Source organism: Falco punctatus, assembly GCF_963210335.1.
Source record: "Falco punctatus genome assembly, chromosome: 1".
Lineage (NCBI taxonomy): Eukaryota > Metazoa > Chordata > Aves > Falconiformes > Falconidae > Falco > Falco punctatus.
This window is the reverse complement of record NC_137580.1, coordinates 116,787,711-116,815,660: the sequence shown is the minus strand read 5'-3', so window position 1 is coordinate 116,815,660 and position 27,950 is coordinate 116,787,711. Positions and strand designations below refer to the sequence as shown.

Genomic DNA, 27,950 nt, shown 5'->3' with positions numbered 1-27,950 from the left:
ACGTGGAATATTTTACAGGCTAAAAAGGAATGAAGAGTGTGTCATTTATATTACAGCACATACATGCATATACATACACACAAGCTGAATATGTATGTTGTAGAAATAGTTCATTGATAGGTCTGCAGGTAGACGGATCGATGCAGTTCTGTGTATTTCCTGGCGTGGTTGTACGCACAAGGGGTATTCAAAGGCTTTAAAATGACTAATAGACGACTCAGTTCATGCGGATCGGATCGGAGTCCCACAACTTGCATATTTAGACACACCAGTCATACCAGGAGAGTTCAGAAAACACGTCTCACTATCTTAAACTGTTTGTAAACACATTCTAACAGAGAGTGAGACATGCATCACAACTTCCCTTAGCCATGTTTTGCAATCACTAATCAACTGTAGCTGTTACCTACGCCCACTCTGCCTGGCAGTGAAGAGCGTGACTTAGCGGCAGCAGCCACCCCCCGGGCACCCGTCCCCACCAAGGGACCTCCAGGCTCCAGTGAAATTAAATACTCAGGCAGCTGCTGAGAGCCATACCTGGGGAGTCAGGGCTGTGCAGGATCAGTCTGTTCCTCCATCCTGCAGGTGCAGTTCTCGCAACACCAGTGTGCTTGGCTGCCTGAGCCACCCTGCTTGAGGTCCTCTCTACGGATGGAAACACCAGCTAAATACACTGCATTGCACTTCCCATTGCTGTCCAGGAAGTTTTATGGAGTCAAACCCAAGCCTAGGTTATCCCAGAGGTGGGTAAACACCACAAAATATTTTTTTTGTGCTTGCTTTGATTTGCATTTCAGTTTTTGGGTGTCTTTGGCTGTCAAACATTAGCCTTTGCATTTCTTTCTGCAAGTGCTACAGGGGTGATGCCGTGGAGGGGAGAGGGGTTTATGAGGGCACAGATGCAAATTTGAAGGCATGATTGGGACTGGTGCAGAAAAGCCCACCCCATTTTTCCCATGCACTCAGCTGTCTGCACAAACCGGCACAGGTACACAGGCTACAGGATGCCTGCTGCATCTGAAGACACTGATAATTATGCAATTTTGCATCGTTAGCACACCGTTACTGTTCTCAAATGAATTCTCCCTGCTAGGAAAACTGTTCCTCATGCAGACACAGGGAACCTTGTTAACTTTTAATTGATCATTGATTAGCACAAGTAAGATAAGGATAGTGGAGCAACAGGCATTGCCAGGGGAGATAAACAGCCGCCGGCAGCCCAGAAATATTTCACTTGTCCAGCTCCACTCTCGTAAGGCCTGAGCAAAGGTCAGTCCCAAGACAAATGGACTCAGATGCCCTTTTCAGTCACAGGTGCTGGCCAAAACCGTTAAGAAATCAGCAAAATTCACAGAAATTTCCCATCTTTTCTACTTTACAACTGGCTGTAAGGGCAGCTAAACCATGCACACGAGAAACAGCCGCGATCTAGCAGCCCAGAAACCTGCAGCCGCAAAAGGCAACCAGGGCAGGGAATCTGGCAGGAGAAGATACCCCTTGGATTTTCTTCTGCTTGTCCCTTTTCTTTTGAAAGTGCTGGAAGGTCCCTTGACAACCCGCTCTGAGTCAGGCGGACCCTGTCCCCCGCCGGCAAGGTGAATTTGGCTGTCGTGCCATGGCTTGGTTAGCCGGTCACCGACCTGCAGGCAGGGAGCCAGGCTGGGGGCTCGCTGCCAGCAGGACCCGAGCTGTCCCCAGGCACCTCCTCTCCTCGTCGGCTGAGGGTAATTGGAGATACAGCGACAGGAGCAGCCAGAAAGGAGGGGACGGTGCTTGTGGGTCTGTGACCTCCAACCAAGGAGACACCCTAATCCTGTAATGACACGTGGGGACTGGGAGCTGCTGGGAAGCCTGGCTCTGCTCTCTACTATTTCTTGCTACAGCTGAGAGAGCAGATGAGCACCTTTGGAATACCTCCTTGTAAGACATCCCCTGGAAACAGCCTGGTTCAGGTCCCATAACCCAAATCCCCAGATCCCTGCGGGCTTCCACACCCTGGGTTGTCCCCCACCTGCTGGTCTCTTGCTCTGGGCCACCTAGAAATGACATCCACGAAACTACACATCTACCAGGAAACAAGTACAAGAGGAAGGTTGGCCATGGCAATGCCAACAAACAAGTAACTGAGCACAATTTGGGGTCAGAGGTGCTGAGCTGCACAAGTGCGTGGGCAGGTCCTGCACCCAGGCAAAGTGCCCCATCGCCAGCTGAATGCTTAGGCTGGTTTTGTCCCAGCACACCATGTCCAGGTGCAGATTCCAGCTTTCTCCAGGCAGCAATCCTGATCCTGTGCCTGGCAGGCCACGTGAACTTTGCAAACAAACTTTTTCCCCAACGTAACAGTAAAGCTGAAGAAAAATCAGTCCAAACAAATTCCGTGTTGAGGAGTGAATGCCTTTTTTCCCCTTACCCAACGTCAGGTTGGTGAGGCTTCAAGATACAACTGTAATTGGGAGCATTCATCATGCCCCACAGCAATGTCTCCATGCAAACAACCTGATGATGACCTACATAGACCACAGAAGGTAGGTTTGATTGCCCATCTGCCAGAAAGAGGAGGGCACCTGCATTTTCTAACTTTCAGGGGAGTATCTTAACCCCTGCAACAGTGGATCCAGGACAGGCAATCTCATCCCTGCCTACTGATCCTAATTCATTCTGTATTTCTAATTAGCCATCAGATCAGGAACAGCCACTCAAGGACCCTTTCTCTGGATGAGCATTGCCTCCTCTTGTTCTTCACCTTACACACTAGAACATCTTCATCCCTGAAGCTATTCAGACGTTGCCTGGACCCTGAGCAACCTGACCGACGCTGCCTGCATGCGTTAAGCTCTTTGCTTTCTGCCAGCACTGAGCCGTGGTGGCTCTGTGGTGAGACACTTGGCTCTCAGCCGACTCCTGTGGTACACTGGTACGCAACACAAGCACCCACACCTAGATGGCTCCTGGTGGAGCTGGCAGGGAGAAGCTTGGGTGATGACACCAGTAAAGATGAGAAGCACCCATGCACAAAGCACCATTGGAGAAGAGCAGAGGATGGAGGGTCACCACCAGTGATGGGTGGCGAGGAGCCACCCCACAGCACGTTCCCACACCACATCTCCATGTCCCACCCCACCAGCAGCAGAGCATGTCCCATTCCAGCTGTGCAGAGTCCAGCAGCTCCAGCTGAGGTGGCTGTGGGATGATAACCCCTGACAGAGCAGGGGACCATCTGAAAGTGCCGCTGCACCCTGATAAATTAACACATACCAAAACCCGCAGGGCGCTTTATTTTGGGTAAAACCTATCTCATTTGGGAAGCTCAATATAAGCTGGTGCCTCCAGCCTGAAACGCTGAACACACCTTACCCACTGCTTTCCCATCCTTCACAGGCAGGCTGCAGACCAGCTCAGCTTTGGTGCTGCAAGAGCAAAAAGGGTTGATTTGACCATATCTGCAAGATGCAAACTAGCGTTAAATAGCCTAGCCTTAACCCAGCCTTGCTTATTTTATCAGCAGCTGTTTGCTAAATCTTTTGTACTTACAAGAACAAAACCCTCAGCTATGCAGCACTTCAAGGACCAATCTGAACCCTGAGCCTAAACTTTTTGTCATGCATGGTTTTAGAACAAAGTACTTTCTTTCTGTTTGGGATTTAAGCATGCATGTTCCTCTTTCCTCTTTTCTTCTTAAAAGAGAAAAGAACAGGGAAGGGGGATTTATGGTTTAGGATTTGGGGTTTTTTTGTTTGTTGGTGAGAACAAACAAAAGCAGATTATCATTCCAGCTCAGAAAACATTTGCCTTACTTGCCTTTTCAAAAGACAGTTTTCTTTTTATTTAAAAAATACCTTTTGTTATTCTCTAACCTGAAAAAAAAATTATAGCTAATCTTTAAAAAAAGTGCTCATTAACAAAAGTTACTCTCATCTGTCTTTTTGGCTCATCTGAGTTGAAATGACTTTTCTCACATTGTTTATTTGATTACAACACACTGGCCTCCCGCCTACCAACTAAGTTTCTTTGAATATCCACAAGAAGAGAAGGCGACACTTGACGTAGTTAAAATTTGCAAGTGTCATTTCATATTTCAGAGCACATTCAGTAGCAACGGCTCCATCTGCAAAGTCCGCATCCCCAAAGATGCTGAAGAGATTGCCAAGTTCAGAAATCCCCCAAAGACCTGGCAGCTGGGCAAAACCCTGCTGCCCCCAGTAGCCACCTTCACCCCAGGGCTCTGCTGTGCACCCCAGGGCTGGACCTTGCCCCAGCCCCAGGAGCTGCCAGGTGCCCAGCTCCCCAGCTCCCGGCAGAATTCCCAGTTCTCTGCAAGTCAAGGCAGGAAAGCTCACAGAGCCTCCCAGAAGGGAAGGGTATGCACAGATCTCACCTCGCGCACACCAGCTCTGCTAGTTTCTTTGCTCCTTAATCCAGCATGAAACCAGATCTGGATTTGCAACATCAAAACCTGCTTTTTACTCACAGCGCAGAAGCGGCTCAATTAACAGAAGCAGCTCAATTAACCTCTGCAGGTCGCCGTGTCGTGCTCTCTGGGACCAAGCTCATGAACATAATGAGTTTATGAGCCTTTTCCTGCCCCCAGGTCAGCCCCTCTGCAAAGAACAGGGGGCTCCCTGCTCTCCTCCGGGAGATACGGAGATCCTCCAACCTGCTCGGGAATTACTGAACTCAAACACTGTACTTGTACTCGAAATAAATCAACATTTAATATTTTACAATTACTTTAAAAGTTCTTTGAACAGTATTTTACAGCTCAGCATAGACATGACACAGATTTGGTGAGGCTGCACACGTGTACAAAGATCACCTGAAAGAACCTCCGACTTCTTTCATTTCCAGAAAGCATCAGAGGTCAAAACCCTAGCCGGGATGATGAGTCCCTAGAGTTTGTGCTTGTTTTTCTCTAGAAAATGGAAATTCTCTCCTCTAGGATTTCTGCAGGGCCAGATGAAACAAAAGAGGTTTATATCATTAACAGCGGCAAGGATATATTTAGCCACGGATATCAAGATCACAAACAGCAATGTTTTCACAGGATAAGGTGCTATTTTAAAGTATTGAACAAAAAAACCCCCAAAAACAACAAAGCCAGCTGTCAAATTTCAGCCCCATTTGAGAAGACACACACAAACCTGTTTGGGAAATGAAAAGTCAGTGAGAAAACTTTTTCCAAGCGCATGCAAAGAGCTGTTAAAATCTGATCTCATCCCTCGAGCCTACTGGACTTGCAATACTGCTGTGGAGGAGTGCACAGCAGCGACCTCAGTGTGCGCCCCCACATCACCCACAGGCACCCCATGAGAGAGGAGACAGCCCACCACAACCTGGCCACATCTGGGTGTCCCTGCCATGTCCGTGCTGTAAACAAGGAACGGACACTGCTCCATGCATGTAGGAAAAGATGGGTGCTCCTGGAGCTGCTGCGTGGCCGGGGGAAGTGGGTCCTTGCCAGGAGTCCAAGCTGGCTTTGCATCGTGGTGGAGGCACAGCCAGCTTACGTTCAAGTGATGCTTTGCCCTGTGTGAGGGTCTTTGAGTCCGCAAGGCAACACCACCCTTGGGGTGGTTTATTCAAGTAGAAGGATGAAGTGCAGAGGCCTCGGGAGCACGTTCACATCTCTTTTTTGCTCGTCTCTAGCCAGTGGCAGAAGCTGCATCCAAAGCTGCTGTGGACACCAAAGAGCCAGCCAGCACCTTCTTAACCCAAGATGCTCACTGCTGGGGCCAGAACAAGCTGTCCCTGAACAACAGAGGCAGTAGGAACAGAAAGCAGGTCCAGCAGCCAGCAGGGCCAAGGCTGGAGTCAATGGCACAGGAGGGATCCCCCAAACATTTCCAGGTGGAATGCGGAAGAATCCAGCAGGCAAACCTGACCCATACTCCTCCAAGAAAACTGAAGTCCCCAGGGGCTCTGACACTTTTCCTGGCAGATTTAACCTCAAATGACACTGCTGCTGTGCCACCAGCCCTTGGGGACAGAGCCCAACCTTGTCTTAACTAGCGCTAAGAGCTGACCAGGTCCTGCTTTCTGGAGGATCAAGGGACCCACACTGAACTAACACACTGTGGCTGAACCCTGCAGCCCCTCAGCAGTAGCAGGGGTCCCTTCCAGACATTTCCAGGGAGCCCATGCCCTCGGCATTCAGATCCTGCAGCAGGCAGCATGCTCTTCTGCCTGCTGTCATTAGTGCAACCACCGACAACTACTGAGAAACAGCTTGAGGGCTATGAAACCAGGCAAGGCTTTTCCAGTCTCATTTTTTTTTTTTTTTTTTTTTTTGCTCATGGGATCAGAACAGCTCTAAATACCCCCAAATATTGCACCTTTCTGTACCTAAAGCCTTGCAGAGGGAAGGAAGAGGGCAGAAAACCTTTTTGCAGGGGAGGGAGGACAACAAATCCAGCTGCTGTCTGCAAGTGTCACTGCAAGTGGGTTTGGTGCTGGGTCCTTCTCCAGCAAAGCTGCCTCTTCAGGTGACCTTAAGGCAATCCTAGTGGTTTCCACTTACTCCCTCCTATGAGTATGAGTGTGGTTCCTGTCATATTTCAAGCAACTACTGAGGATTCAGCCTCTGGGATGTCCCTAGCATGCAGTGCTAGGGAGCAAGATGCGAGAACGTACTCCCTGTTCAGCCCACATCTCATGGGTGAACTCTGAAATTCTGCAGAAATTGGAAGTTCATCTCCTGCAGGTCCTGAATCTACGGTAAGTACACGTACACACGACAAGCTGTCCGTGCCCTGGTATGGCTGTTGCACTCAATGCACTGGAACACAAGCAGCTTGTGCTGGGGTCTTTCTGGGCATCAGCTGGGCTGCTCTGCTCTGTTTCTCTGCAAGATACCCAACTGTCATAATTTAAAGGAAACCTTGAGAAAGCTTGTCCCCCTTTCCCACAGAACTGTCCTGAGCATCCTCAACCTGTTACGGGTGAAATGCCATCAGGATATCAGTTGGGTGAGCCGCAACTCCGCATGCATTGAAGGCCACCTACCACCACTCAGCCAAGGACATTCATTTTCCAAAATGTCCCCCCTCCATGAGCTCCCCCAGATCGCACTGGCCTTGGTCACTGTCAAATACAGCCACAGCACCATTTGCTGGCAGGAAAACGCCACTGTCCTTGCTTGCCCTCTCAATCCAGGTGTTGGCAGTCTGCAGATCCAAGTGGAGATCTCAGGGAAACAACTTTCCTTCCATTGCTGAGGAACCTTGAGAGATACCAGAGCACACCACCAGTGTTCCCATTCCCCAGGGCTGGGCCAAGCCCAGGCCAGGAGCAGCTCAGCCACCACACTAACGCTTCGGCTGCAGGATGTCTTGGAGAAGCATGGCTGGGTCTCCAGCCCAAAGGACAGTCTGCTGCCTTTTCCTGAGCCTATACTGGTGTTGGATGGGAGTCTGGTCTGAAAGGACACAGGGTTCTTCTATGGCAGTGGTCCACTGAAGGTGGCAATGGGTAAACACAGGAGGGAATGAAACTCAGAGGGGTCCTGGGCAGGCAAAGAGGACCTTCTCAGTGCAAAGGGGTCGCTGTCCCTGGGTTTGTAGCACACGGAGATCTCACACCTGCAGGTGAACAAAAAGAAACCAAGATGTAAGTAAGGTCAGGTGCAGCAGAAGTATCTGCAAATGAATGGGAATCAGTGCAGTTTTTAACAGGATGGGAGTCTGAGTGCTAAGAGTTCAGGTCTTTAAGCTGGCTCAGACTAGGACCTAGAGCAAAAGCATCCAGAAAAAGTAATTTTTGAAACTCATTAGGGAAAATGAGAACTTTTGTGTCCCCCAAGTTTTGGGGAGAGGGCAGTAGTTCCTTTTCCATTTTGTGCCTTGAATTCTCCCACGAGCCCCAAGTTGCACAACAAACAAGTTAAGTAAAACACTTTTCTTTGGGGTTATTTAAGAAGTAAGACCCAAAAGCTTTTTCCATTGGAAGCAGGCTAACCTGCCAGAGTTGTGCTCTCTCTGAGGGAGAAATTAAAATGCTTGTACATTTTTAAGACCCGTGGATCAACTGGTTTGATCTCTTTGTGCTCATGGAAGTATGTTGTCTACAGGGAGTTTTCAAACTCCATCACCTGGGGAGCCAGCTTGGTGCCCTGGGGACATGACTGATGGATGAACAGGCAAATGAACAGCTCTTGCTCTACCCCAGTCTCTCCTGTGAAGATCCTGGGTTCTTTCTGCAATGGGTATGCCAAAAGCGGTGGAGAACCCAAACGAGGTTTAGAAGTTGAAGGCTCTGCTCATATGCCCAGTGTTCTTCAAACACTTAATTCATGTTGCATAGCTTTCCTCTGGCTTATGACTGGTCTTGCTGAAAGAGCTGTCTTTACTGGGGGCCACCCTTCAGGCCATGGCAGTCACGGAGGTGTATTCCTGCTGGGATCTGAGCAGGACCATCCATACCACCTGAGCTCAGCTACACTACAGAGCTTGGAGCTATGTCACCCAGCACAGATCCACCATGGTGCTCAGAACCTCCTTCCTCCAGTAGTCACCCACGCTCCATGGACAAGTCTCTACACATGGGATGCACCCTCTGAGCGCTGACCGCAGCAGGCAGGTGGCCACATTGCAGTTCCTACCTGGTTACACTCTGCAGGATCTTCTGCTCATCCTGGTCCAGGCACACGGCGAAGGAGGACTGGACGCCAATAATCTGGACCTTGTCTACTTTTATCTGGGACACACTGATCTGCTGATAGAAAAAAAATCTGAGTGAGGGAGCTGACAGGCTCAGCGCATCTCCCTGCGCAGGGCAGGAGAGCTGGGCACCCCTAAGGCAGGCCTGGTGGCCAACAGCAAATGGATCCCCCCAGGAGCATCTCTCTCCTGCCCTGCCTCCCTCCCACCTGGAGTCAGCCATCCTCTTACTAAATGTAAAAGCACTAGGACGTGAGTTACCTGATTGAAACTTTTTTTTGATTTGGAGTTTTGCCTTTTGACCACCTCTGTCATGGTTAAGTTGAGACACTCTGTCTTTGAGGCTGTAACAAAAGGAAACCATTATCACCTGGGGCTTCTGGGCCGCTGGTGGGAACCCAGGTGGTCCCTCTGCCCCTCAAAGCATCCCAGAGCCAGTGGCTCCAGACCCCACTGCTGGGGGAAATGCAATACGGTTCCAGCTTTCCTTCGTTCCTGCTAACCCACACGCCAAGAAAGCAATCAGGAAACATCCTCTGCGATTTCCAACGGCTTCCCAAACATCGCGGAAAAGGACATTTAACTATCTTGGGACCTAAACAGGAGAGAAAGCATTGCCCCTCCATCACGAGGACATTCTCTCCCAGTACAGCTTTCCCGCAGTCGACCGGTAGATCTTCCTCCTTCCTGGAATTACAGTGACATCCCGTGGTCAAACTGCCGAACGTGCGACCCAACGGAGACAACGCGGGGACCGGACTCCTCCTGGGAGGAAGGAGACTCGGGAAGGAGAAGCTTCCCCCCACCGTGGAGCTGAGGACACCCCCCCGATGCAAACCCACAGCGCTGGCAACACAAGCGAAGCTCCTGAACTAGTGCGGAAATATCCGAGTACAGAGGAGGTGAGAAGTTAATTCCTGTTGGGTTTTTTTCCAGGGTTGTCTGCAAGGCTTCGTGGATGGGGCAGCAACAGGAGGGACAGAGGTTTAGGTTGAGCTCCATGGGGCGTGTAGGAGATGTCTCCTGTTTGGGAGATCATCCGTTTGCCCCGACTGCTCTGCTCACAAACAACACATCTGCCAGACGCAAAATACACGAGGAAAGAGGAACTAAAAAACCCCTCTGTTTACTCCAAACCGGGTGTCTGACTGCCAAAACAGCAGTTCTTAAGAAAGAGTGAACAGGTATTGCTTCTAAATACACACACAGACTAAAAGCCTTGCTGTTTTTCGAAGGTTTGAAGCCTTATTAATACCCAATCAGAAACCTGATTAGAAAATAAACGATAAAGCCAAGCCACGTGGCAGGCAGCTATCGCCGAGCTGCAGGAAGAAAACCAGCTTAGCCAGTGCCTGCTGCAAGCTGGCTGCAAGGCACGGCCAGCACCCTCTCCCTTGGTCCCACTTCATTTAACAGCAGGTTTACCAGTCTCTCCTCCTCCTTACTAAGCAAGTGTTGTTCTGGAAAGCACCATTCCCCAGTGATCATCCTGGTTTTTTGGACTACCCCAGCCCCATTCCTAATGGACATCACATTTCCCCAGCTGAAGCTTTAGGACAGTGGGATATCGGATGTCCTTTGTTCCTCATGTGGTGCCAAGGACTACAGTACGTTCCAGGGAACACCAGATACCTCCCACATCCCTCCTTTGCTCCAGCCAGAAGATCCACACTGTCCTCTCACCCCACCAGTCCCTCCCATTGCTCCCTAGGCAAAGCCACAAAGACCACCTCTACCCACCTAGTTCTTCATACTTCTTGCAGGCTTTGCTAAGGTTGACGGATGTGCAGACCTTCTCAACATCGTTCCAGTGACTTCTTCCACTGATGGCTGTCTGCAGGGACCAACCAAAACCCATGAGATAAAATAATAAAATCATAGAACCATTTAGGTTGGAAAAGACCTTTGAGATCGTCAGTTCCAGCCGTTAAGCTAACACTGCCAAGCCCACCACTAAACCATGTCCCTAAGCACCACACCTACATGTCTTTTAAGTACCTCCAGGGATGGTGACTCCACCACCTCCCTGGGCAGCCTGTTCCAGTGCCTGACCACCCTTCCAGTGAAGACATTTTTCCTACTATCCAGCATAAACCTCCCCTGGCACAACTTGAGGCTGTTTCTTCTTGTCCTGTCACTTGTTACCTGGGAGAAGAGATCAACTCCCCCCTCCGCCTACAGCCCCTGTCAGGCAGCTGTAGGGAGCAATCAGGTCACCCCTGAGCTGCCGCCTCTCCAGGCTGAACACCCCCAGCTCCCCCCGCTGCCCCCCATCAGACGGTGCCCCAGCCCCTTCCCCAGCCCCCTGCCCATCCCTGGACACGCTCCAGCCCCTCTGCATCCCTCTTGGAGCGAGGGGCCCAGAGCTGAACCCGGGGTTCAAGGTGCAGCTGCACCAGTGCTGAGCACAGGGGGATGGTCACTGCCCCGGTCCTGCTGGCCACGCTGTCTCAGACACAAGCCAGGATGCTGTTGGCCACCTTGGCCACCTGGGCTCACTGGGGGCTCATGCCCAGCCGGCTGTCAGCCAGCCCCCCCAGGCTCTTTCCCTCCGGGCAGCTTCCCAGCCCCCTGCCCCAGCCTGCAGCGCTGCTGGGGCTGCTGTGACCCACGGGCAGATGCCACACTTCAGGCTGCCATTACCCTACCCCACCTGTCTGCGCTAGCTCAGACCTGGATTTACCTGGAGCTGCACAGACAAAGTTTGAGTAGGCATTACAATCCATTTAACATTACATTTACAAAATATTGCCCAGGCTTAACACTAAATAACTGCAGATGAACCAGCAAAACAGGCGGGCTGCTGTGACCAGCAGAAGGTCGCCCCTTGGAAGCAAAGCCCACCAGCGTAAAGCAGCATCGAGTACACATCCACCTATGGAAACTGGCTGCACGTTCCCTATTTTACCAGGCTGAAGAGGAGCGGAAAGCCACCCCAAATTAGCCAGTAACTAGACAATTAGCTTGAGTTTGGCTCATCTGGGCTCCTCCAGCAGACTGTCAGCATTGGCCTCTCTCAGCCCCCAGCTGAAAGACGTTTGCTCAGCACCAAAGTGGTTTTCTGCCCCATTTGTCTTTGTGCAAGTCCCGTGCACTCACCTTGCTGTAGGCGATCTGTAGTGTTAGTGGGATTGCTTCTCTGTCTCCATCTATGCCCAGCCTTTTGCTGCCTGGACCTGCACAAAACAAGGAGCAAATGTCACACAGCGCCCTTTCATCCTCATTCTTCAGCCGGCTACTGATACAGCAGCACGCTCGGTACCTACAGAGAGAGGGGGGGTGGGCGGGCGAAAAATGGTTTGCTGAACACAGCTGTGGAGCAAAAAGGCAAAAAGAAAAGGTGGCTTAAAAGCTGCCAGAAAGCAATTAATCCACTGCAGAAATTTCAACACAAAGCACAACAAGCAGCTCTGCAAAACTGAAAGCGGTGCTGGCTAAGCCAGTGCAGAGGGGTCAGCGCTCCAGGGAAAACACAAAGCAATAAAGGGCCGCCTTGCTCACCCAGCTCCTGTTTTTCCCAGCATATTTCTGCCCACATTAAATTAGCCTTGAAATACTGTGCCCAACACTTACTAACTTTTTTTTTCCCCCTGGATAATTTTTTGCAGATGTTAAGTGCTGCCAGACAACCCAAGGGAGGAAAAAAAAAATAATCAGAAGGACTGGTGGTTTCATGAGTTACTGGGAAAAGATCTTGCCCAAGCCTGTATTTTGGGGGCGTGGGGTGGTGGCACTTCATATGGAGGATATTTTATGGGCTCTGTTTAGAAAGACAAGGTGGGATCACAGAAAAGTTGGTTAAAAAAATTAAGCAACATGTTTCAATGCAGTATTATTGGGTGGCCAGGAGGTGTCCCTGCGAGCTGCGCTGCTCCCGGCAGCACCTTGCCGGGGGTACCCAGGGGGGAGCCGAAGACCACACTGCAGGCAGATGCTTCTGCCATTGCTTCTTCTCTCTAATAATTCTATAGATTCCTGGCATAAAAGCTCACGGATCTCCCTTGCAGGAAGGCTCCAAGCACATGCACAAACCTTGCTTTGCCCAGTAAACTAGAAGAACGGAAAGGGCAACTTTATAAGTGACGCTCCTGGAGAAAGCACAAACTACAGAAAGCAGCAAAGATAAAAGATGAAGAGCTGTATTTGGCCAGGTGCGGATGAGAGGAAGGAAAAGGGTGTGCAGCTGTTTTATTGCAAATACATTTTAGAGTTAGGAGTAGTAAAAGCAACAAGGCACTGTCACGGCTTTGCTCCTGAAGAGGAACTCAAGAACTGTGCTGCTTCACTTCCAAATTTGTGAGAGGAACCCAAGAACTATGCTGCTTCACTTCCAAATTTGTGAAAAGATGTCTGGATCTTTGCTCGTGATGCAGCCTGGGCTCAGACACCTCTTTGCAGCCCACGCTCCCTCCAGCCCCTCTTTCCCTTCACCTCCCAGCCCAGTGGTTTGCAGACCCCCACCCCCAGGCTGCGGGTGCAGAAGCAGCTCCAGACCTGATGCCTTGATGGCCCGCGTGGCTGCCGAGTGGCCCAGCTCGAGGGAATGGATGAAGACTTCAGTCATCTTTTCTCCCCCAATGAAGGTGAGCTGCCGGGGGAAGAGTGAAGATGTGGTGCTGAGGAGACCCAGCCAATGTTCACCCCTCCCACTCCTTACTACAGGGAACAGGTCACTTTGGGAAAATCCTTCCATGCTTTCAAAATGCACCTTTCATCAACTGCCTTGGGTGACACTTGCCTTCAGCTGCACTTCAGACTGTTTTAACAGACCACCAGCAAGCAAAACAACCCAAAACCCTAATTTTCATTTCAAGAAAACTCCCCAGCCCACTGAAAAGAAAACCCATGATGAGCCTAACAGCAGGGTCTGGGCATCGCTTTGGGTGACAGCGATCCTGTGACCAGCAGCAACTCTGCTTGCCACAGCCCTGCTGCAGCCAGTCCTGGCCACAGCACCAAAGCAGGCGTTGCAGTCGTGCATTCACCCCTTCCCACCATGTCCACCCCCTGCACACAGTGTGGCATGGAAAACAGGCTCCATGGAGGGGCTCGGTTTGGAAAGCAGAGTACCAGAGGAACTTCCAGTGGTGTGGATAACCCGTCAGGAGCTTGACTGACAGGAGTCACTTTGTGTCATGGGGAAAGGTATTTGGATGGAAAACTGCTTGTGTGACGCAGGGATTGTCTGGGCAGGATCTGCATGCTCTCAGTCCCTGAGCCAAAGCCCCATGGGCACCCAGGGAATAAGAGGAGATGTGCCTCACCAGCACGTGGTGGCTGTGCCACAGCCCCAGCGCTTCACAGGCAGGTGCCAAGTTGGTGGCACAGGTAAAAGCCCCCTCCCCCTCCCCCTCACCAAGGCAGGGCTGAGCCCTTTGCCTACCTCTGTCTGGTAGAGCTGCAGCAGGACAGGGCGGGTGGCGAAGCGGCAGTAGTAGAGGATCATGTCTGCCAGGATGGGCAGCTGCTCCTGGGAGTCCTCCTGGGGCTCAGCCTCCAGCTTGGCAGACTGTGGTGAGAGTAAGTCACAAGCCTGATGGGGTACATGGTACCCACAGTCCAGTGCCAAGAACTGCGCATCCCACCACACCGGGGAGAGAAACCCTCCTCCTGACCACCAGGAACCCCCATTTTCATCCCGTATCCCTGGAGGACACCCTTCTGCACAGGACTGTGGTGGCCAGAAGCTCTCCAGATCCCCTGTACCTTGGGGAAGGGGGATGCCAAGACCTACCAGCTGGCACACACGTACCTGACACAGCACATCCATGGGCAGGTTCATCAGCCCAAGAACATTGCGCTCGTACCATGGGTCCAGCATACCGATGTAGTGGGAGATGTCATTGGTGCTGCTCTCCATCCCAGCCAAGCTGTGATCCTGAAACGAGACACACTGGGGTCACTCTGAGCCCCCCACCCAGGCTCCTCAATCCACGCCTGGGGCTGGTGGAAGGGACACCAGTGCTCCCCTCAGCCTGCCCTGCCGACCTCCACACACACCGCTTTCAGGGCCAAGCAGAGGACTGGTGGCACCCCAAGCCCTGCAGTGAGCAGGACACCTACCACCTGTGCCGAAGAGCGGAGCTGTGGGTCCCCCAGGGATGGGGAGGGATGCATCAGCGGGGTTGATGGAGCCAAGCAGCTCCTCTTCACGGGGACGTAGAAAAATTGCAGTTTGAAGTACCTTGTCAGTGAGGGGCAGGTGCTCTCCTTGAGCCTAGGGAGAAGGTGGGAGAGGGCTGGGTGAGCAAAGCCCTCCACAGTGTCCCAGCAGGGCCAGGTTCCTGCAGCCGGACCCCCTGCACTGCTCAGCTCACCTGAGGTTGCTGTAGGCTCGGGCCACTTTCCCCGAGATGCGGTCGGAGCCGAAGACCACAACACGCAATGTGGACACCTTGGCATCCTCATCGTAGCTGAGGAAGGGCCGCCGGTGGAGGCTGAGGCACCGCGGGGCGAGCGGGGCCGGCAGCCGCTGGCTCAGGACGTGCTGCGGCAGCGAGTGGGCACGCCGGGAGCGCGCCGGGATGCGGTGCTTGGCCTGGGGCGTGCACAGGCTCTCAGCCCGGCGCAGGGGCAGCGAGAGCGAGCCCATGTCTGGGCAGTCCTTCAGGTCCCTCCTCAAGACCAGCTGGCTTTTGCTCTTGAACAGTTTGTAGATCTTGTTGGTCAGCGTCTGTCTGTATTTGTGGTGGGTCTTCTCCACCTTCAGCTCCGGCCGCCCCACCATGTCCAGGGAGCTCTCGTCGCTGTCCTCTGCGTACCCGCTGTCCATGCAGTCCTTCAGACTGGAGACAAATGACTTCAGGGACTTTCTGGAGACCACCGTCAGCTCTGAGATGGAGTCCTTGGAGGTGGTGAAGAGGGACACTCGCGAGGGCTTAGATCCCTCCTCCGACAGCACTGAGTACACAGAGTCTTTGGAAATGGTGCAGATGGGGGAAAGCAGCGAGTCCCGCTCAGGGGAACAGCAATCGGTTTCTACCTCCTCCTCCTCCTCTTCATCCTCCTCGTTCTCAGAGGCCATGGGCTCAACAACACTGCACTCTTTGCTGAGGACATCGTTGAGGATATCTGAAAGGCAACCAGAGTGAGATCGTGTCTTGCACGGGCTCCAGCTAACCACTGGAAACGCAATGACCCCAGACAGCGCTACTACTACAGCATGGCCAGTGCTCTCTTTGGTCCTGCACCGTTTCAAACAAGGAGCTGAAAATCTCCTATGGAATGTTTTTAGATTTCTATACGGTGCTCAGATGCAATGCAAAACAAAACGTATGTCTCTCCTTGAGGTTACGTTCTGTTTGGGTTCTCAAAAGGCAAACACCAGTTGGGGTTTGCTTCCTTCCTACACAGATTTCACAACACGCCTGTGTCCGATCCAGGTGTAACCAGAGGGCAGGGGGAAAGCAAAGCATTTGGCTGATGAAGCCCCAAATCACCCCACTGCAGGTGGCCTCCTGGAAGGCTGCGCTCACTGCAGACCCCAAGCCAGAGCTCTGGTCCAGCTTGCTGGGGTCAGCAGGCAATTAACACTAAAACTTCAGGGGAACCGGGTCTTTCAGGAATAGGGAAGCTGGAGAGCCCAGCTCAGCAGAAAGGGAAGCCACTGCTTCCCCTGCAAAACTGCTGCAGCTGAGCCAAAAGCATGGCAAAGCTCCTCATCCATCCCTGCTGTGGGGGGTGGGAAGAGCTGTAACGTCCAAGGGGTCTCAACCCCACAAAGCCCTGACATCTCAGTGTGGTCAGCCTTTTCTAGCAACAATTATTTCCAGGGCACAAGCAAGGTTTACCCCTTGCAGAAGAGCTTTCTACTGAACAAGGTCTTCTCCCTACCAACATCCCCACAGACTCCGGTGCAACAAACCTCTTCCAGCTTAACACAAGGCACAGCTCTGCCCAGGAGATCAAGCCCTGCATGATCTGTCACTGACAACACGTTTCGGGGCCACCAGTGTCTTGTGTCCACTGCTTGGATGAGGGCTCTGCTTGGGATCATAGCAGGCATCATGCCTGAGCCGACACCCACATCCTCTCCCATCTAGGGGATGGTGGCACCCACCGCATCACCCATCTCTCCCTCCAACACCAACATTTTGTTATTGGCCCTTTCAGGCTCTGGCCAAAGTTTGTGCCATGCACCCGGCTGCACGCAACAGCCCCAGCCAAGCTGAAGTGCTGCAACAGGGAGCAGGGGTCTCACTGGGAAGGACAGGGACCCCCTCCACTTACCAAAGTTATCCTGATCCCAGCTGTAAGTGTAGCAGCGAGCGGCAGGGATGGGGATGGTGTGGAGCTTGCGGGGCTGAGCCTCACCTGGGAAGATAGGAGGGAGAGGAGTGAGTTTGCAGGGATCCCCGTACTGCTCCCGACAACTCTCCAGCCTGGTGGGAGATGCCACCCACCCCATCCACATGTTTTGGGTGGTCTAGGTCATGCAGAAAACCCATGCTGCTGTCATTATCCCCATGAAGTCATGTGCAATTGGGATGAGGGCACATTTCACATGAGCCATCAGACATCACTGCTACTGTTGGTTTCTGATTTAACATTTTCATGTCACCCACTAAGGCTGGACAATTATTTTTTGTTGTTGTTGCAATTTTAATGAGAGATTACAAACCACTTCTGGCTCATCATGTGGTTACAAAATAGCACCTGGGTTGGTGTTTTTTTTGTTGTAGCTGTTGTTGCACTAGTTTGAAACTTGGTGCAAAACTGCTCCGGGCTGCTGCAGGGGCTGAGCCAGCAGAAAAACCTGGAGGAAAGAGGGGCACAGGGGGTTTCTCACCCGTGATGACAGGAAAGGATGCGGCCCCGGCAATATCCCGCAGCACAGACTGCAGCCGCTCCCGGGCCAGGACAGGGTCGCTGCTGGTGGCTGCAATCTCCTGCGCGTCGGCGGCGCTGGCATAGATCTCTGAGAGCTCTTCCAGTGTCTTGGACTGAGGGGAGCAGAGCCAAGGCAAGAGATGGAGGGGGCCCCTCCACAGAGGCAACACACAGGTCTTGGGGGCAGGATCATTAACCTCTACTGGGCAACTCCCTCCCTTCGCTACCTCCTACCCCCTTCAAGTCCGTCACAACTTTTGCAAAGGAAAAAAAAAAAGTTTGAAAAGACCTAAGGGGGGTTTTGGTCACAGTTTGTTGCTCCTCCCTCCCAAACACCAAAGCAAAGTGTTTCTCTGATCAAACAGACACTTTTGCTGCATTTCAGATCCGGAGGCACTTCCTTTCTCGGCTCGGAGGTGGGGAAGGGAGTAAAAGGCAAGTGACACACACACCCCCCAATGTCACAAAACAGAAGCACAGACACACACAGTCTAACCCGAGACGGGAAAGACGTGTGTGCTTCTTACAAGAAGCAGTATCAAAACTTTTGCCAATGAATGTTATTTTGGTCAGGAAATCCAGCAGCCAACTGCATGAAACTACTCCTGGTGGCATCACCGAAGGTCTCGCCACCGGTGCCTACCTTCAGGAGGTGGTGCAGGCTGTCCAGGTCGCAGTGGGTACCGAAGTTGGCCTGGTAGAGATGCTCAAGGAGCACGACGAGCGTGGCGTGCTGCGGCTGCTCGCTGCTGCTCAGCTTCTCGGCGATGGAGAGGAACTCGCTCCGCACCTCGGAGCGGTTGAGCAGCAGCACGGTCCTGGGGACAAGGGGACTGCGGTTAGGCCAGGTAGCCAGGCTTGGAGGCTGGTGGCACATGAAACTCCCGGATAAATTCACACTAGATGGCAGTGTCCTCACGCGCCGGTCACGGCTGGAGGGTCTCGGGGCTGTGCAGGGGTGACAGACCCAGCTGCAGTGCCAGCTGCGGGCAGGGAGTAGGTAATGGATGAGCATCCTCCACCCTGCTCCTCAGCACCATCCCTGGCACCATCTCTTCTGCCGCATCCCCAATGTGACCAGCCCAATAATCGTGCAATCAAACCCAGACAGGGCTCTGGCCCAGCAGCCTGTTGTCCTAACTGGACATCCAGCATGCACAGTGAAGGGGAGGGATAAACAATGAGTGGCCCCCAAAACATCCTACTCTTGCAAGATGCAGGTTACAGCATCCACAGGCTTTGAATTCTCAAACCTGCAGCCCAGACTGCATGTGCTTCTGCTCATGGATGACAACAGTCACAGAATCACAGAGGGGTGGGGGTTGGAAGGGACCTCTGGAGTTCATCTGGTCCTAAAGCAGGTTCACCTAGAGCAGTTGCACAGAATTGCATCCAGGCAGGTTCTGAATGTCTCCAGAGAAGGAGACCTTGCTGAGCAAAACCGGCTCTGAATTAAGGATGTGCTTTGGTGTGCTTGGTTCTAGAAAGCTCAGGCAATGGGCAGAATCTTTTAATAGGCCCAGTGTTCAGCCTGTGTACAGCTTTGTGCCAGGTTGTCAGGGCTCTTCATGCAAATACAGCCATCCTGCTGCAAGTCATCAGCAATTGCACTTGCACCACTATAAGCATGTAGAGCAGCGGAGCTGCACTGGGGAAGCAACACTGCAGCACCAGCGCAGCTGGGTGGGATACAGGTGCAGATCCAGAGCTGCACGGCACGAGTGGACAAGCCAGGAAAGCAGGACACCCCTCCTGCACAGAGTGGAGGTGGCTGTGCACAAAGGACTGTCCCTGGGGCTGGGACTGCGGCCAGGAAGGGCATGCACTGCCCAGGCTCATTTTCCTATTAACAAATGAGGTGCCCTGGCAGAAGGAAAGGTTCAGCCCTCGAATAAGGTGCAAAGTCTGACTGTGCTCAGAGCTGCAAGGCTTTCATTAATTGTTGCACTAGCACAGACTCACTTCTGACCCCCTTTGAGGTGGCAGCTCCCAAACATGCAGATCAAAGCATCTCCTGGCTGTTCTTCAACTTACACCAAGATCAGCAGCTCTCCATAGAGGAGACTCTGCCTTCCCCAGCTGGGGAGCCCACAGACCCTGACCCATGGCTGTGGAAATGCCACAGCCACTTTCCTTGATCCCTTCCACAGCTCAGCCCAGCTATCCAGCTCTTCTCCCCAGCACGCACCACTACACCTTTGAGATACTGCTCACTGCAGCCCCACTGCTGCTTAAGCAGTGTGAGATGTTGGCGATGCCAAGAGTGGCACAGCCAGGCCCATGGCCACACTTACACGGTGGAGCTCTGGTAGTTCTTCACAGGCAGCCCCTGCTCTGTCCTCACCAGCCTCTGGAAAGAGATCCCTGGGGGAGAGAGTAGAGCACATGAGACACGGCACCACTGCAGACCGCCCTGACTTCATCTCCAGGACAGTGCTGACTTGGCCAAGCCACTGCCCAGCACGGGCACGGCAGCAGTGAAAGTCCTCAGGGGGACAAGGCACAGCCACCGTGTAAGGGGACCAGCCCAGGAGCAAGGGAGCCTTGGGATGTAAAGGATGAAAGCCCAGAGCGATGGGAAAGCAACCAAAGGACGGGACAGGAGTGTGGCTCCATCTCCAGTCCCCTCTGCTCCACTGCTGATGTGGGATGTGAATTAGACGGATGATATTTAGCAGCTTCCACATTTGCTTTAGTTCCCCAGGCCCTGGATCTCACTTATGGACAGCAGGTCACTGCCACCTTTGCCCCTGCAGACACAGACCCCACACCAGCCCCAGCAGAAGAGAGGCTAGCATGGGCAGCCCACATCCCTGGATGCATCCCTGGGACCATCCCATCAGGATCCCAGCCAGGTGACATCAGATGGACCTGGGCTGGGTGGCAACAGCAAAACCCCCGTCACCCCCAAACAGCAGGACTGGGGTACATCTTGGGAAAGATTTTATGGTGTCAGTAAGATCCAGCACCTTTATTGCTGCAGGCAGCCACCTCCCAGCCCCAGCTGCTGCTCAGCAGCCCAGGAGCAGCACGCACGGTGGGGCCAGCACCCATGGACAGCTCATGTTGATCCACACAGGCCCCCTAGTTATGGCAGCGTTCACCCCTCTTGCAGGGGCATCAGCCCCAGTTTGCAGGTAAAAGCTATTGCATTCTTGGCAAATACTGACAGCAGCTTGTTATCAGTTAATATTTACCCTCATCTCAATAAAAAGCTTTTACTTCAGCCTCACAGCAGGTCACTGAGGCTGTGCAACAAGCGTGTAAGGTCCTGGCAACCTTACCAGCAGAGGACACGTTTTCACTGTTCTTGGCTTCAGTTGCAGGCAGAGGCCACGGCAAGGGGCTCCCCAGCCCAGGCCAACACCTCCCACGGCATCTTTTGCCAGGGGTGGGGGAATCTCTTATACTTGTAGGAGGGGAAAAGCTTTTGGACCAAAGTCACCAGTTCACACAGCCTCAGGCACTAGCGATGGTGGTGATAACACAAGAGCGGGATGTAGCAACCCCCCACCAGCACTGGGGCTTTCCCAATGGTCTGTACTGGTGTCACAACAATAAATGACCTAGAAGGAGCTGGGGGAGTCCACGGCTGCAGCAGCACAGGACCAGCATTCCCATGTGTGCGCTGGCCATGCAGCTCTGGGCTGGAGGCTGGACACAGCACAAGAGCCCAGCCAGACCTTGCCTGCTGGCCGTGGCCATTTATGCTGGTGAAGCCTTGCACTCGGGGTAAATCAGCCAGTCCCATGCCCACACTGCAGAGGCTTTTGGGTGTTTTTTTAATATTTTTTTTTCCTTTGAAAGGATCTTTCATCCCATCTGCACCTACAAGCTTCCATCTCCATAGGACATTGCTGCCATGATGGAGACCCTGTGTTTCACATCCCCATCAGGGCTCTCCAAAGCATCTGCCCAGTTTAATGACATGGGGAAGCACTCCCAGCCACAGCCCGTGTACCCACCCAAGGCCCCCCAGGTTCTGCTCAGAGCAGGTCCTGCTGCCACAGCCCAGCACAGGATTAAACAAGGGCTGAAATCTGCTCTGTGTGGTAACAGCTCTCCGTAAGCCACCAAAGGACGGGGAGATGAAAAGAAAGGGCCTTTTAGAAATAATTGGAAGAGCTGCTCCACTGGGAACAACAGGACATCTACGAGGAGTCCTTAATTAAGAGGAGCACTGCTGCTGCCGATAGATGTGCCCAAAGCTGTATCACAAGGTAGTGTCTCCGCTGTAAAGAAAAAGCCAAGGAGCCCTATGGAAATCTCCACGCAAGGGCAGGCTTGAAGGCTCCAGCCACCTTGATGCCGATGAATGGACCCACTGTTATCACCCCAGCTACACCACTGAGCACCTCCAACAAAGGCCAGGGCTGGGCAGGAGCAGCCAGCATGTGCTTTGTCACGGAAAGGACCCACCAGTCTGAAAGGCAGCCAGGAAACAGTTACACATTTTGCTAATTCACACTGGTCCGGAGCTGAGAGTGCCTAGGATGCTCCCACCACCTTGCATGCAAGGCAGCCACTCAAAGCACAACCTGCCCTGCTCCTGCAGAGGAATCTGGTCTCACCCTGTGCTGGACTACCAGAGAAAATCACCCAGAGGACGGAGGGCAGAAGTTCTCACCTCCTGGAAAAGCTGAAGTTTGGGATGCACGGTGTGGATGCCACGCTCTAGGGATTCATGAAGCAAGTGGCATATGAAAGAGCAACACTGGCAGAGTGCCAGGAACAAACACGGGCAGTCATGGCAGCAGGTGTTTTGGGGGGAGCAGCACCAGCAGCACAGGAAAACCGTGTGGCAGGGCAGGAGCGCTTACCGGGAGCCTTGAGCTCGTTGCTGATGAAGGTGAGCAGCTCGCGGAAGATGTCGCAGTAAGGCACAGGCCAGGTCAGGAAGCTGTGGTAGACACTGGCGGCTTTCAGGAGCAGGTCACAGCCCGGTGGGAAGTGGGGAGCCTGTGGGGGATGGGAAGACATGGTTAGAAGGACAGCAAGGACACAGGCCTCGAGCGCTGCATAAAAACTCGAGGGTGCAGGCTGGCCATGGGAGGAGCAGAAGCGGATCGGAGCAGAGGGTCACCCCTGACACCCCATCCTCTCCCAAGGAAGGGTCAAAGGATCCCCACCGGGTGCAGCCCCCAGAAACCTCCATCCGCTCTGCACCTCCCCAACCTCCCAGCTGTGGCTCACGTGCCAAAGCCTATATATAAATTTCTCTTTAACACCCCCAGATCCATACAGATGCATCTCACTACAGCCTGTGCTTTTGCAAGATCTGGCAGCAATGATTTCCTCGGGTTAATGATGCATTGTGCTAATAATAATAATAAAAAAAGCTATTTCCTGTGAAGGCTCCGCTCCTTCTTTTCATCAGTGTTGCCCATGTATCTTGCACAAGTACAAAGGGTAATGAAAAAAAACGTGCCCTGTCTGCATGGAGATATTGTCAGTCTACCTTTCTGATTAGCCCATCTTTAAATAAAAAGCCTAAAACACTGAAGCTCATTTTTTTCATCTTTCAGCTTGTGCAATGGTTGCCTGGTCTTGATCCCTGTAGATTCATACAGGATCCTTTGCTGAGATGAATTGATCGAAGCAGACCGTGGTATTTCAGACAAAAGCCACCCCGATGTCGGTGGTTGTTCTGTGTGGCTCCGTGGGACCCCAGACCCTGTGGCCTCCCCATGGGCTGGGATCAAGCTACGTGCAGCAGCCTCAGGACTTACATACAGGACCGCATAGTAGAAGAGCAGAGCCAGGGGAGTTACGAGATCGTAGTCGCACTTCTCCTGCACCTGTAGGAAACAACCCAAGGGCAGAGGATGAGCCGGGTTGCTCGCCATGAGCGTTACCCGAAAGCAGCCTTGGAGGTGCTGGGAGACTCCCCAGCAGTGCAGCCAGTGCCTGACCCACACCATCACATCACCATCCCCAGCAGATTCCCTCATCTCCAAGGGAAAATAACCCCTAAAGCCCCAGTCACCCCCACCAACGGGACAGGCAGATAAGCACGGACTGCTGCTCTGCTTTTATCCTCGAGAAGCCGATTTGGCCAAGCTCCCAGCCCTCCTATGCTCCCAATCCTTGCAGAGTTGCATGAAATTCCATGGAAGTGGCTCAAAGCAGGCAGTTTGGAGAGGCAAGCAGGCAGCCTGGCCCCTGCAAACAGCTTGCAAAGTTCTGCAGCATGGTGCAAACCACGTATTTCTGTCCCAGCCTTTACCACTGAATAGCCAGCAGAATGACTGCACTGAGGGACATAGCGATGGCTCAAGGATATGCGTGCAGACACTGTCTCCTCTTGTTCATGAGCACAGAATGAAGTGCAATAAACCATTATGGAAACCCAAATGTAATAAAACACTATCTAAAACTAGATCAAGTCCAGACATTTAAAAGAAATATAAATTAATTAAACCAAATTGTGCTAATTTGAAGTGGTATCGGCTCTGCAGCCCGGCAGCTAGACAGCCTTTCTTCCCCCAGAAATGAAAGGCAGCATTTACCCCATCACATGAATCCCAGCGCTGAGGATTTAGGAAACACATCACTGTTTCCTGCCACATGAAGGGATTCCTCCGAGGTCTTCCTGGCCTCAGCCTGGGGTGACCCTGCTCGACCGACAACGCCTGGAGCTTCTCCAGCACATGATGGGGCTGCGGGTGGCTGACAGGATCAGCCCCGCTGCTGCTTCACCTCCCCACTGGGCTCGACCTGACTGTCACCTGCCAGGCTGCTACATGGTGCAAACCCTGCCCGCGATCCCCAGTGCCCCAGCTCTGCTCCCAGCTCTGCAGGAAGCCTAGCAGAGCCACAGCAAAGTTTCCATCAAAAACAACAGGAAACTTTCAATTTGCTCTGATTTGGAGTAGCAGCTCCCAGCTTACACCAGGGGCAGGTCTGGGGAAGGCTGGCTCTGTCTGCGCAGCCCTACAACCCAGGCTGCCCCTGCACAGTGCCAAGCAGCACTTTGGGAAATCAAAACCCTTCCCCATGAATCTGCGGTGCTGCCCAAAAAGCAGGTACCAGAGCTGGGCTTTCCCTTGTAGCCTCCATGTGCTAAAAGCCAGCAGGACACACAGGGCTGGTCCCACCAGAGTTTTGGACCTGCCGACCCAGCATCACCTGACCCCAAGCTCCATTGCCCCAGCAATACCTTACCACAACCCAGCATCACCCACCTAACTCCACAAAACTCCATTCAGAGCAAGCCCCAGAGCTGACACCTCCTCAAAGCCCGCAGCCCTCCCCAGCAGCCCTTCAACTCACCTCTTTGGCCTTGCCGAGGATCTTCTCCACAAGGATGAGGTAGTTGCCAGCATCTCGGCTCACCAGCTCCTGCAGGCTCCAGCAGTTCAGGCACAGCCCAGCTGCAGGGGAGACAGAGCTGCCGTCACTCACAGCTCCGATCAAGAAGGTCACAGGAGGGATGAATAACGGGAAAGGGTCAGGGCAAAGGTGTTCACCACCTGCACCAGGTCATGGCAGAGGAAGAAACCTCACAGGCTCATTCTGGAGAGATCTAATCTCACCAAATGGTGCTTATCTCAGCAGCATCGCTTCATACCCGAGCACCTCCACGCTCACACAGTCCAACACGCTCAGCTGGGTCAGATGCCTCTCACCGAGGCAGGTGGGGTAGCTGATGTGCCTGCACTGCCACATGCGTGCTGCAGAGGCCAGAGGGATGTGCGTGGCATGGCTGGATGCCCACCTTCATTCTGCCCGAGCACACAAAACCCACTAGTGTGGCCCTTTGCCCTGCTGCCCCCAGGCTCAAACACCCCAGATGCACTATCCCAACTATAAACTCACTCAAACCCTGCAAAACTCAGCTCCCCGCTGCGCACACCTCCAACCCTCTCCACCTGCATCACGCCTGAGGGAAGGTGCTGCATCCCCCCGGCCAGCTTCCCCACACCCTGGAGATGCACCATCACATCAGCATCGCAGCAGTCAGAGTTCATACCAGCATTGCTGTAAAGCCTGCCCAGCATTTTTTCCAGCTCTCTTAGCACCTTCAAATTTTTGTTAAATATTTAAAAGCCCGGCAGAAGATTAGCCAGAGTGAGAGAGAACTGCCATGCAAAAGGACAGAGGGTCCTTCACCCCCGTTAATTGAAATCCCCCCAGCCTCAGTTCCCAGGCATCTGCCTCCTGCTGCTGGGACCCAACCGGTGACAATGGCCCAAGGTGTTTCCCGAGGCCATCGCTCTTCTTGGCGGTCAGGGCCACCTCCCAGATGGTCTTAGAGGAAATGTTCTGTGCGAAGGCTGTCGGGCGCCTCCATTCATCCCGGCCTTGCATCCCAGGGGAGGAGGCAGTGCTCGCTGACACCTTGGACCAGGATCTGCAGAGCAAGGGGGAGCAGCACCTCCTCCTTCTCTTCCTCCTCCCCTGGCGCCACACACAACCCCATGGAGAAAAGTTACGGAGAAATTCCAAGCAAACAGCCTAACAAATATCTGAGAAGGGTCCATGTTTTCAGCTCTGCCATTCTGCATCACCATGAATTTTTTCCACAGGAGTGGATGCAGTGCAGGCACCACACAGCTCAGCTACAGCCCATGGCTTGGTTCAGGGGGTGGTGGCACTGGGGCTCTTCCAATCTCAGTCTAAAAGCAAAGCCAAGAGAAACAGAGCTTCTCACTGCGAGGAAGTGGGTCTAATGATCAGAGAGCAAAAAATAAATATAAATTCACCTGCTTTTCACTCACACAGTCTATTAAGTACACAGAAACACCAACCCACGCGTGCTGGCTGTCACGTTGGAGCTGGCAAGGAAGAAACAATGCCACAAGCTGGCAAGGGGACAGTGGTATACATCACAAACCTACAGGTCACACTGTCTGTCCCTCAAATGTTATCCCCAACTGCAGAGGCTACAAATTCATCAAGCGTACAGACATGTGTGACAAGCAAGATGAATTTAAACCAGGGGAGAGGTCTGCCATGGCCCAGCTGGGAGAAGTCAATGCCAAGACAAGCAAAACTAGTGCTAAGGTTGCAAAACCCACCTTCATTTGCGTGTGTCCATGTCCATGTGTGTGCCCCCATGGAGAGGCACTTGCTCACCCAGACACACGCTATTTCTGTAGCTTTATGCCTAGCTTGTAAGTGAATTAACAGGGCAGGAGCCTTCCCCCACGGGAAAGCCCCCCCTGCTGCCACATAACTTTTTACTTTCAATGAATCAACGTTTTCCAGTTGAGAAAGATCCCGCTGGAAAGTTTCCAAGAAGATCAGATGCACTCGCTGTTAATCACAGTTGCAATTTTTAATTTGCCTCTGGTACTTCTGGCATCTCACTCAACTTGCTGACACCCAGAGTGGCTGCCGTAGACTGTGCTACCTTGTCAGCGAGGGCGTAGCCACAGCAACCTGGTAATTCAGTGATGCTCTGGTTTTCCTTTGAGCTACTTTCAGAAGCCAGTGCAATGGCACAAAGCCATGGCTCTGCTTAGGATGCCCCTGGCAGACTGCTCAGATAAATCAACACTGTCCCAGAGCGCAGCATCCTCCAGGGAAAGCCCCCCGCACCTGTGAGATAGCCAAGAAAGCAACCAGCCCAGCAGAAGTGGTCAGAACTGCCAGGAGCTTTGCTGACCTCAGCCAGAAGCAGCTGGGTTCACACGCTGCCTTCAAACAGCCCGTCCCGCTTCGGCCGGGAGGATTATTTCACCCGTGAGAGCCCGTCCCTGCTGCGGCTGCCCAGGGTAAGCCCAGCCGGGTGAGAGCAGCGGAGCTGAGCCCTGGCGGTGCACCACCAGCGAGGGGAACGCTGCTTCCTGTGCAAGCGTAACCACAAATACAAATAGCTCAGCAAGACGCGGGCTCTTTCCTTCCTCTCGCTTCTAGCGAGGGAGATGGAAATTGCGGTGGCAGCGGCTTGCTCTGTTATTCTGCTCTGAATGGGGCAGAGGGAGCGGTGCTAGGCTGCTGGGCTGGAGGGGAGCTGGGGCAAGCCCGCTGTGAATGGGCTGCAAGGGCAGGCAAGGCTCAAGGGAAGCATCTTACAAATAGAATTCAGACCTGACATCTTCTGACTCATCTTTGGGTCTTCTACAGGAACCGTGAGCTGAAGCACAAGGGTACAGCCAGGTATACTTGAATAGCATTGCTATAAGCAGAATTTCTGTTTAATTGGTGGTCACAGCAAGGCATTGGGATTACTCAGGGATTAAGCTAAACAGTGCCGGGAGGCAGCAGGCTGCTAGGGTCTGAGCTCCTGAACTTGGCAAAGCAGCTTTAGCCAGAGACACACCAAAACAGCTGCATCCTTGCTAAAAATAATCTCAAGCATAAAATGCAGCTCGGAAATCCTGGACACAATAAACAAAGACCACGCGGCAAAGCGAAGTGTTCAGCACCACCAGGCATCAGTCAGGACAGGGAACTCAGACCTGGATGGGAAATCCCTTCCCTCCACACACAGTCCAGGCCACCAGCATCCACTTTCCAACCACT

The 27,950-nt window shown here is 52.8% G+C and overlaps 1 protein-coding gene and 1 long non-coding RNA gene across 7 annotated transcripts in view; one reads left to right on the top strand and one right to left on the bottom strand.

Annotated features, from left to right (window-relative positions):
* Positions 1-14: 14 nt before the first annotated feature.
* Positions 15-7,193, top strand: LOC308054488. The gene is made up of 2 exons (XR_013924127.1): positions 15-743; positions 2,675-7,193. It is a non-coding gene; the product is annotated as an uncharacterized lncRNA (long non-coding RNA).
* PIK3R5 (phosphoinositide-3-kinase regulatory subunit 5) overlaps positions 4,694-27,950 on the bottom strand; it is a 65,298-nt gene continuing 42,041 nt past the window's right edge. For 5 of the 6 annotated variants that reach the window (XM_080367367.1, XM_080367363.1, XM_080367366.1 and 2 more), the window contains exons 3-19: positions 24,753-24,853; positions 23,210-23,278; positions 22,301-22,439; positions 19,775-19,844; positions 18,124-18,298; positions 17,440-17,593; positions 16,881-16,964; positions 14,969-15,722; positions 14,715-14,868; positions 14,404-14,529; positions 14,035-14,160; positions 13,146-13,239; positions 11,751-11,827; positions 10,392-10,485; positions 8,913-8,995; positions 8,594-8,706; positions 4,694-7,574 (exon numbers count right to left, since the gene is read on the bottom strand). In XM_080367367.1, coding sequence (XP_080223493.1) covers positions 7,433-7,574; positions 8,594-8,706; positions 8,913-8,995; positions 10,392-10,485; positions 11,751-11,827; positions 13,146-13,239; positions 14,035-14,160; positions 14,404-14,529; positions 14,715-14,868; positions 14,969-15,722; positions 16,881-16,964; positions 17,440-17,593; positions 18,124-18,298; positions 19,775-19,844; positions 22,301-22,439; positions 23,210-23,278; positions 24,753-24,853 — 2,555 coding nt within the window. In that variant the 3' untranslated portion in view covers positions 4,694-7,432. The remainder of the gene's footprint in view (positions 7,575-8,593; positions 8,707-8,912; positions 8,996-10,391; positions 10,486-11,750; positions 11,828-13,145; positions 13,240-14,034; positions 14,161-14,403; positions 14,530-14,714; positions 14,869-14,968; positions 15,723-16,880; positions 16,965-17,439; positions 17,594-18,123; positions 18,299-19,774; positions 19,845-22,300; positions 22,440-23,209; positions 23,279-24,752; positions 24,854-27,950) is intronic. The other variant, XM_080367368.1, reaches the window with a different exon arrangement.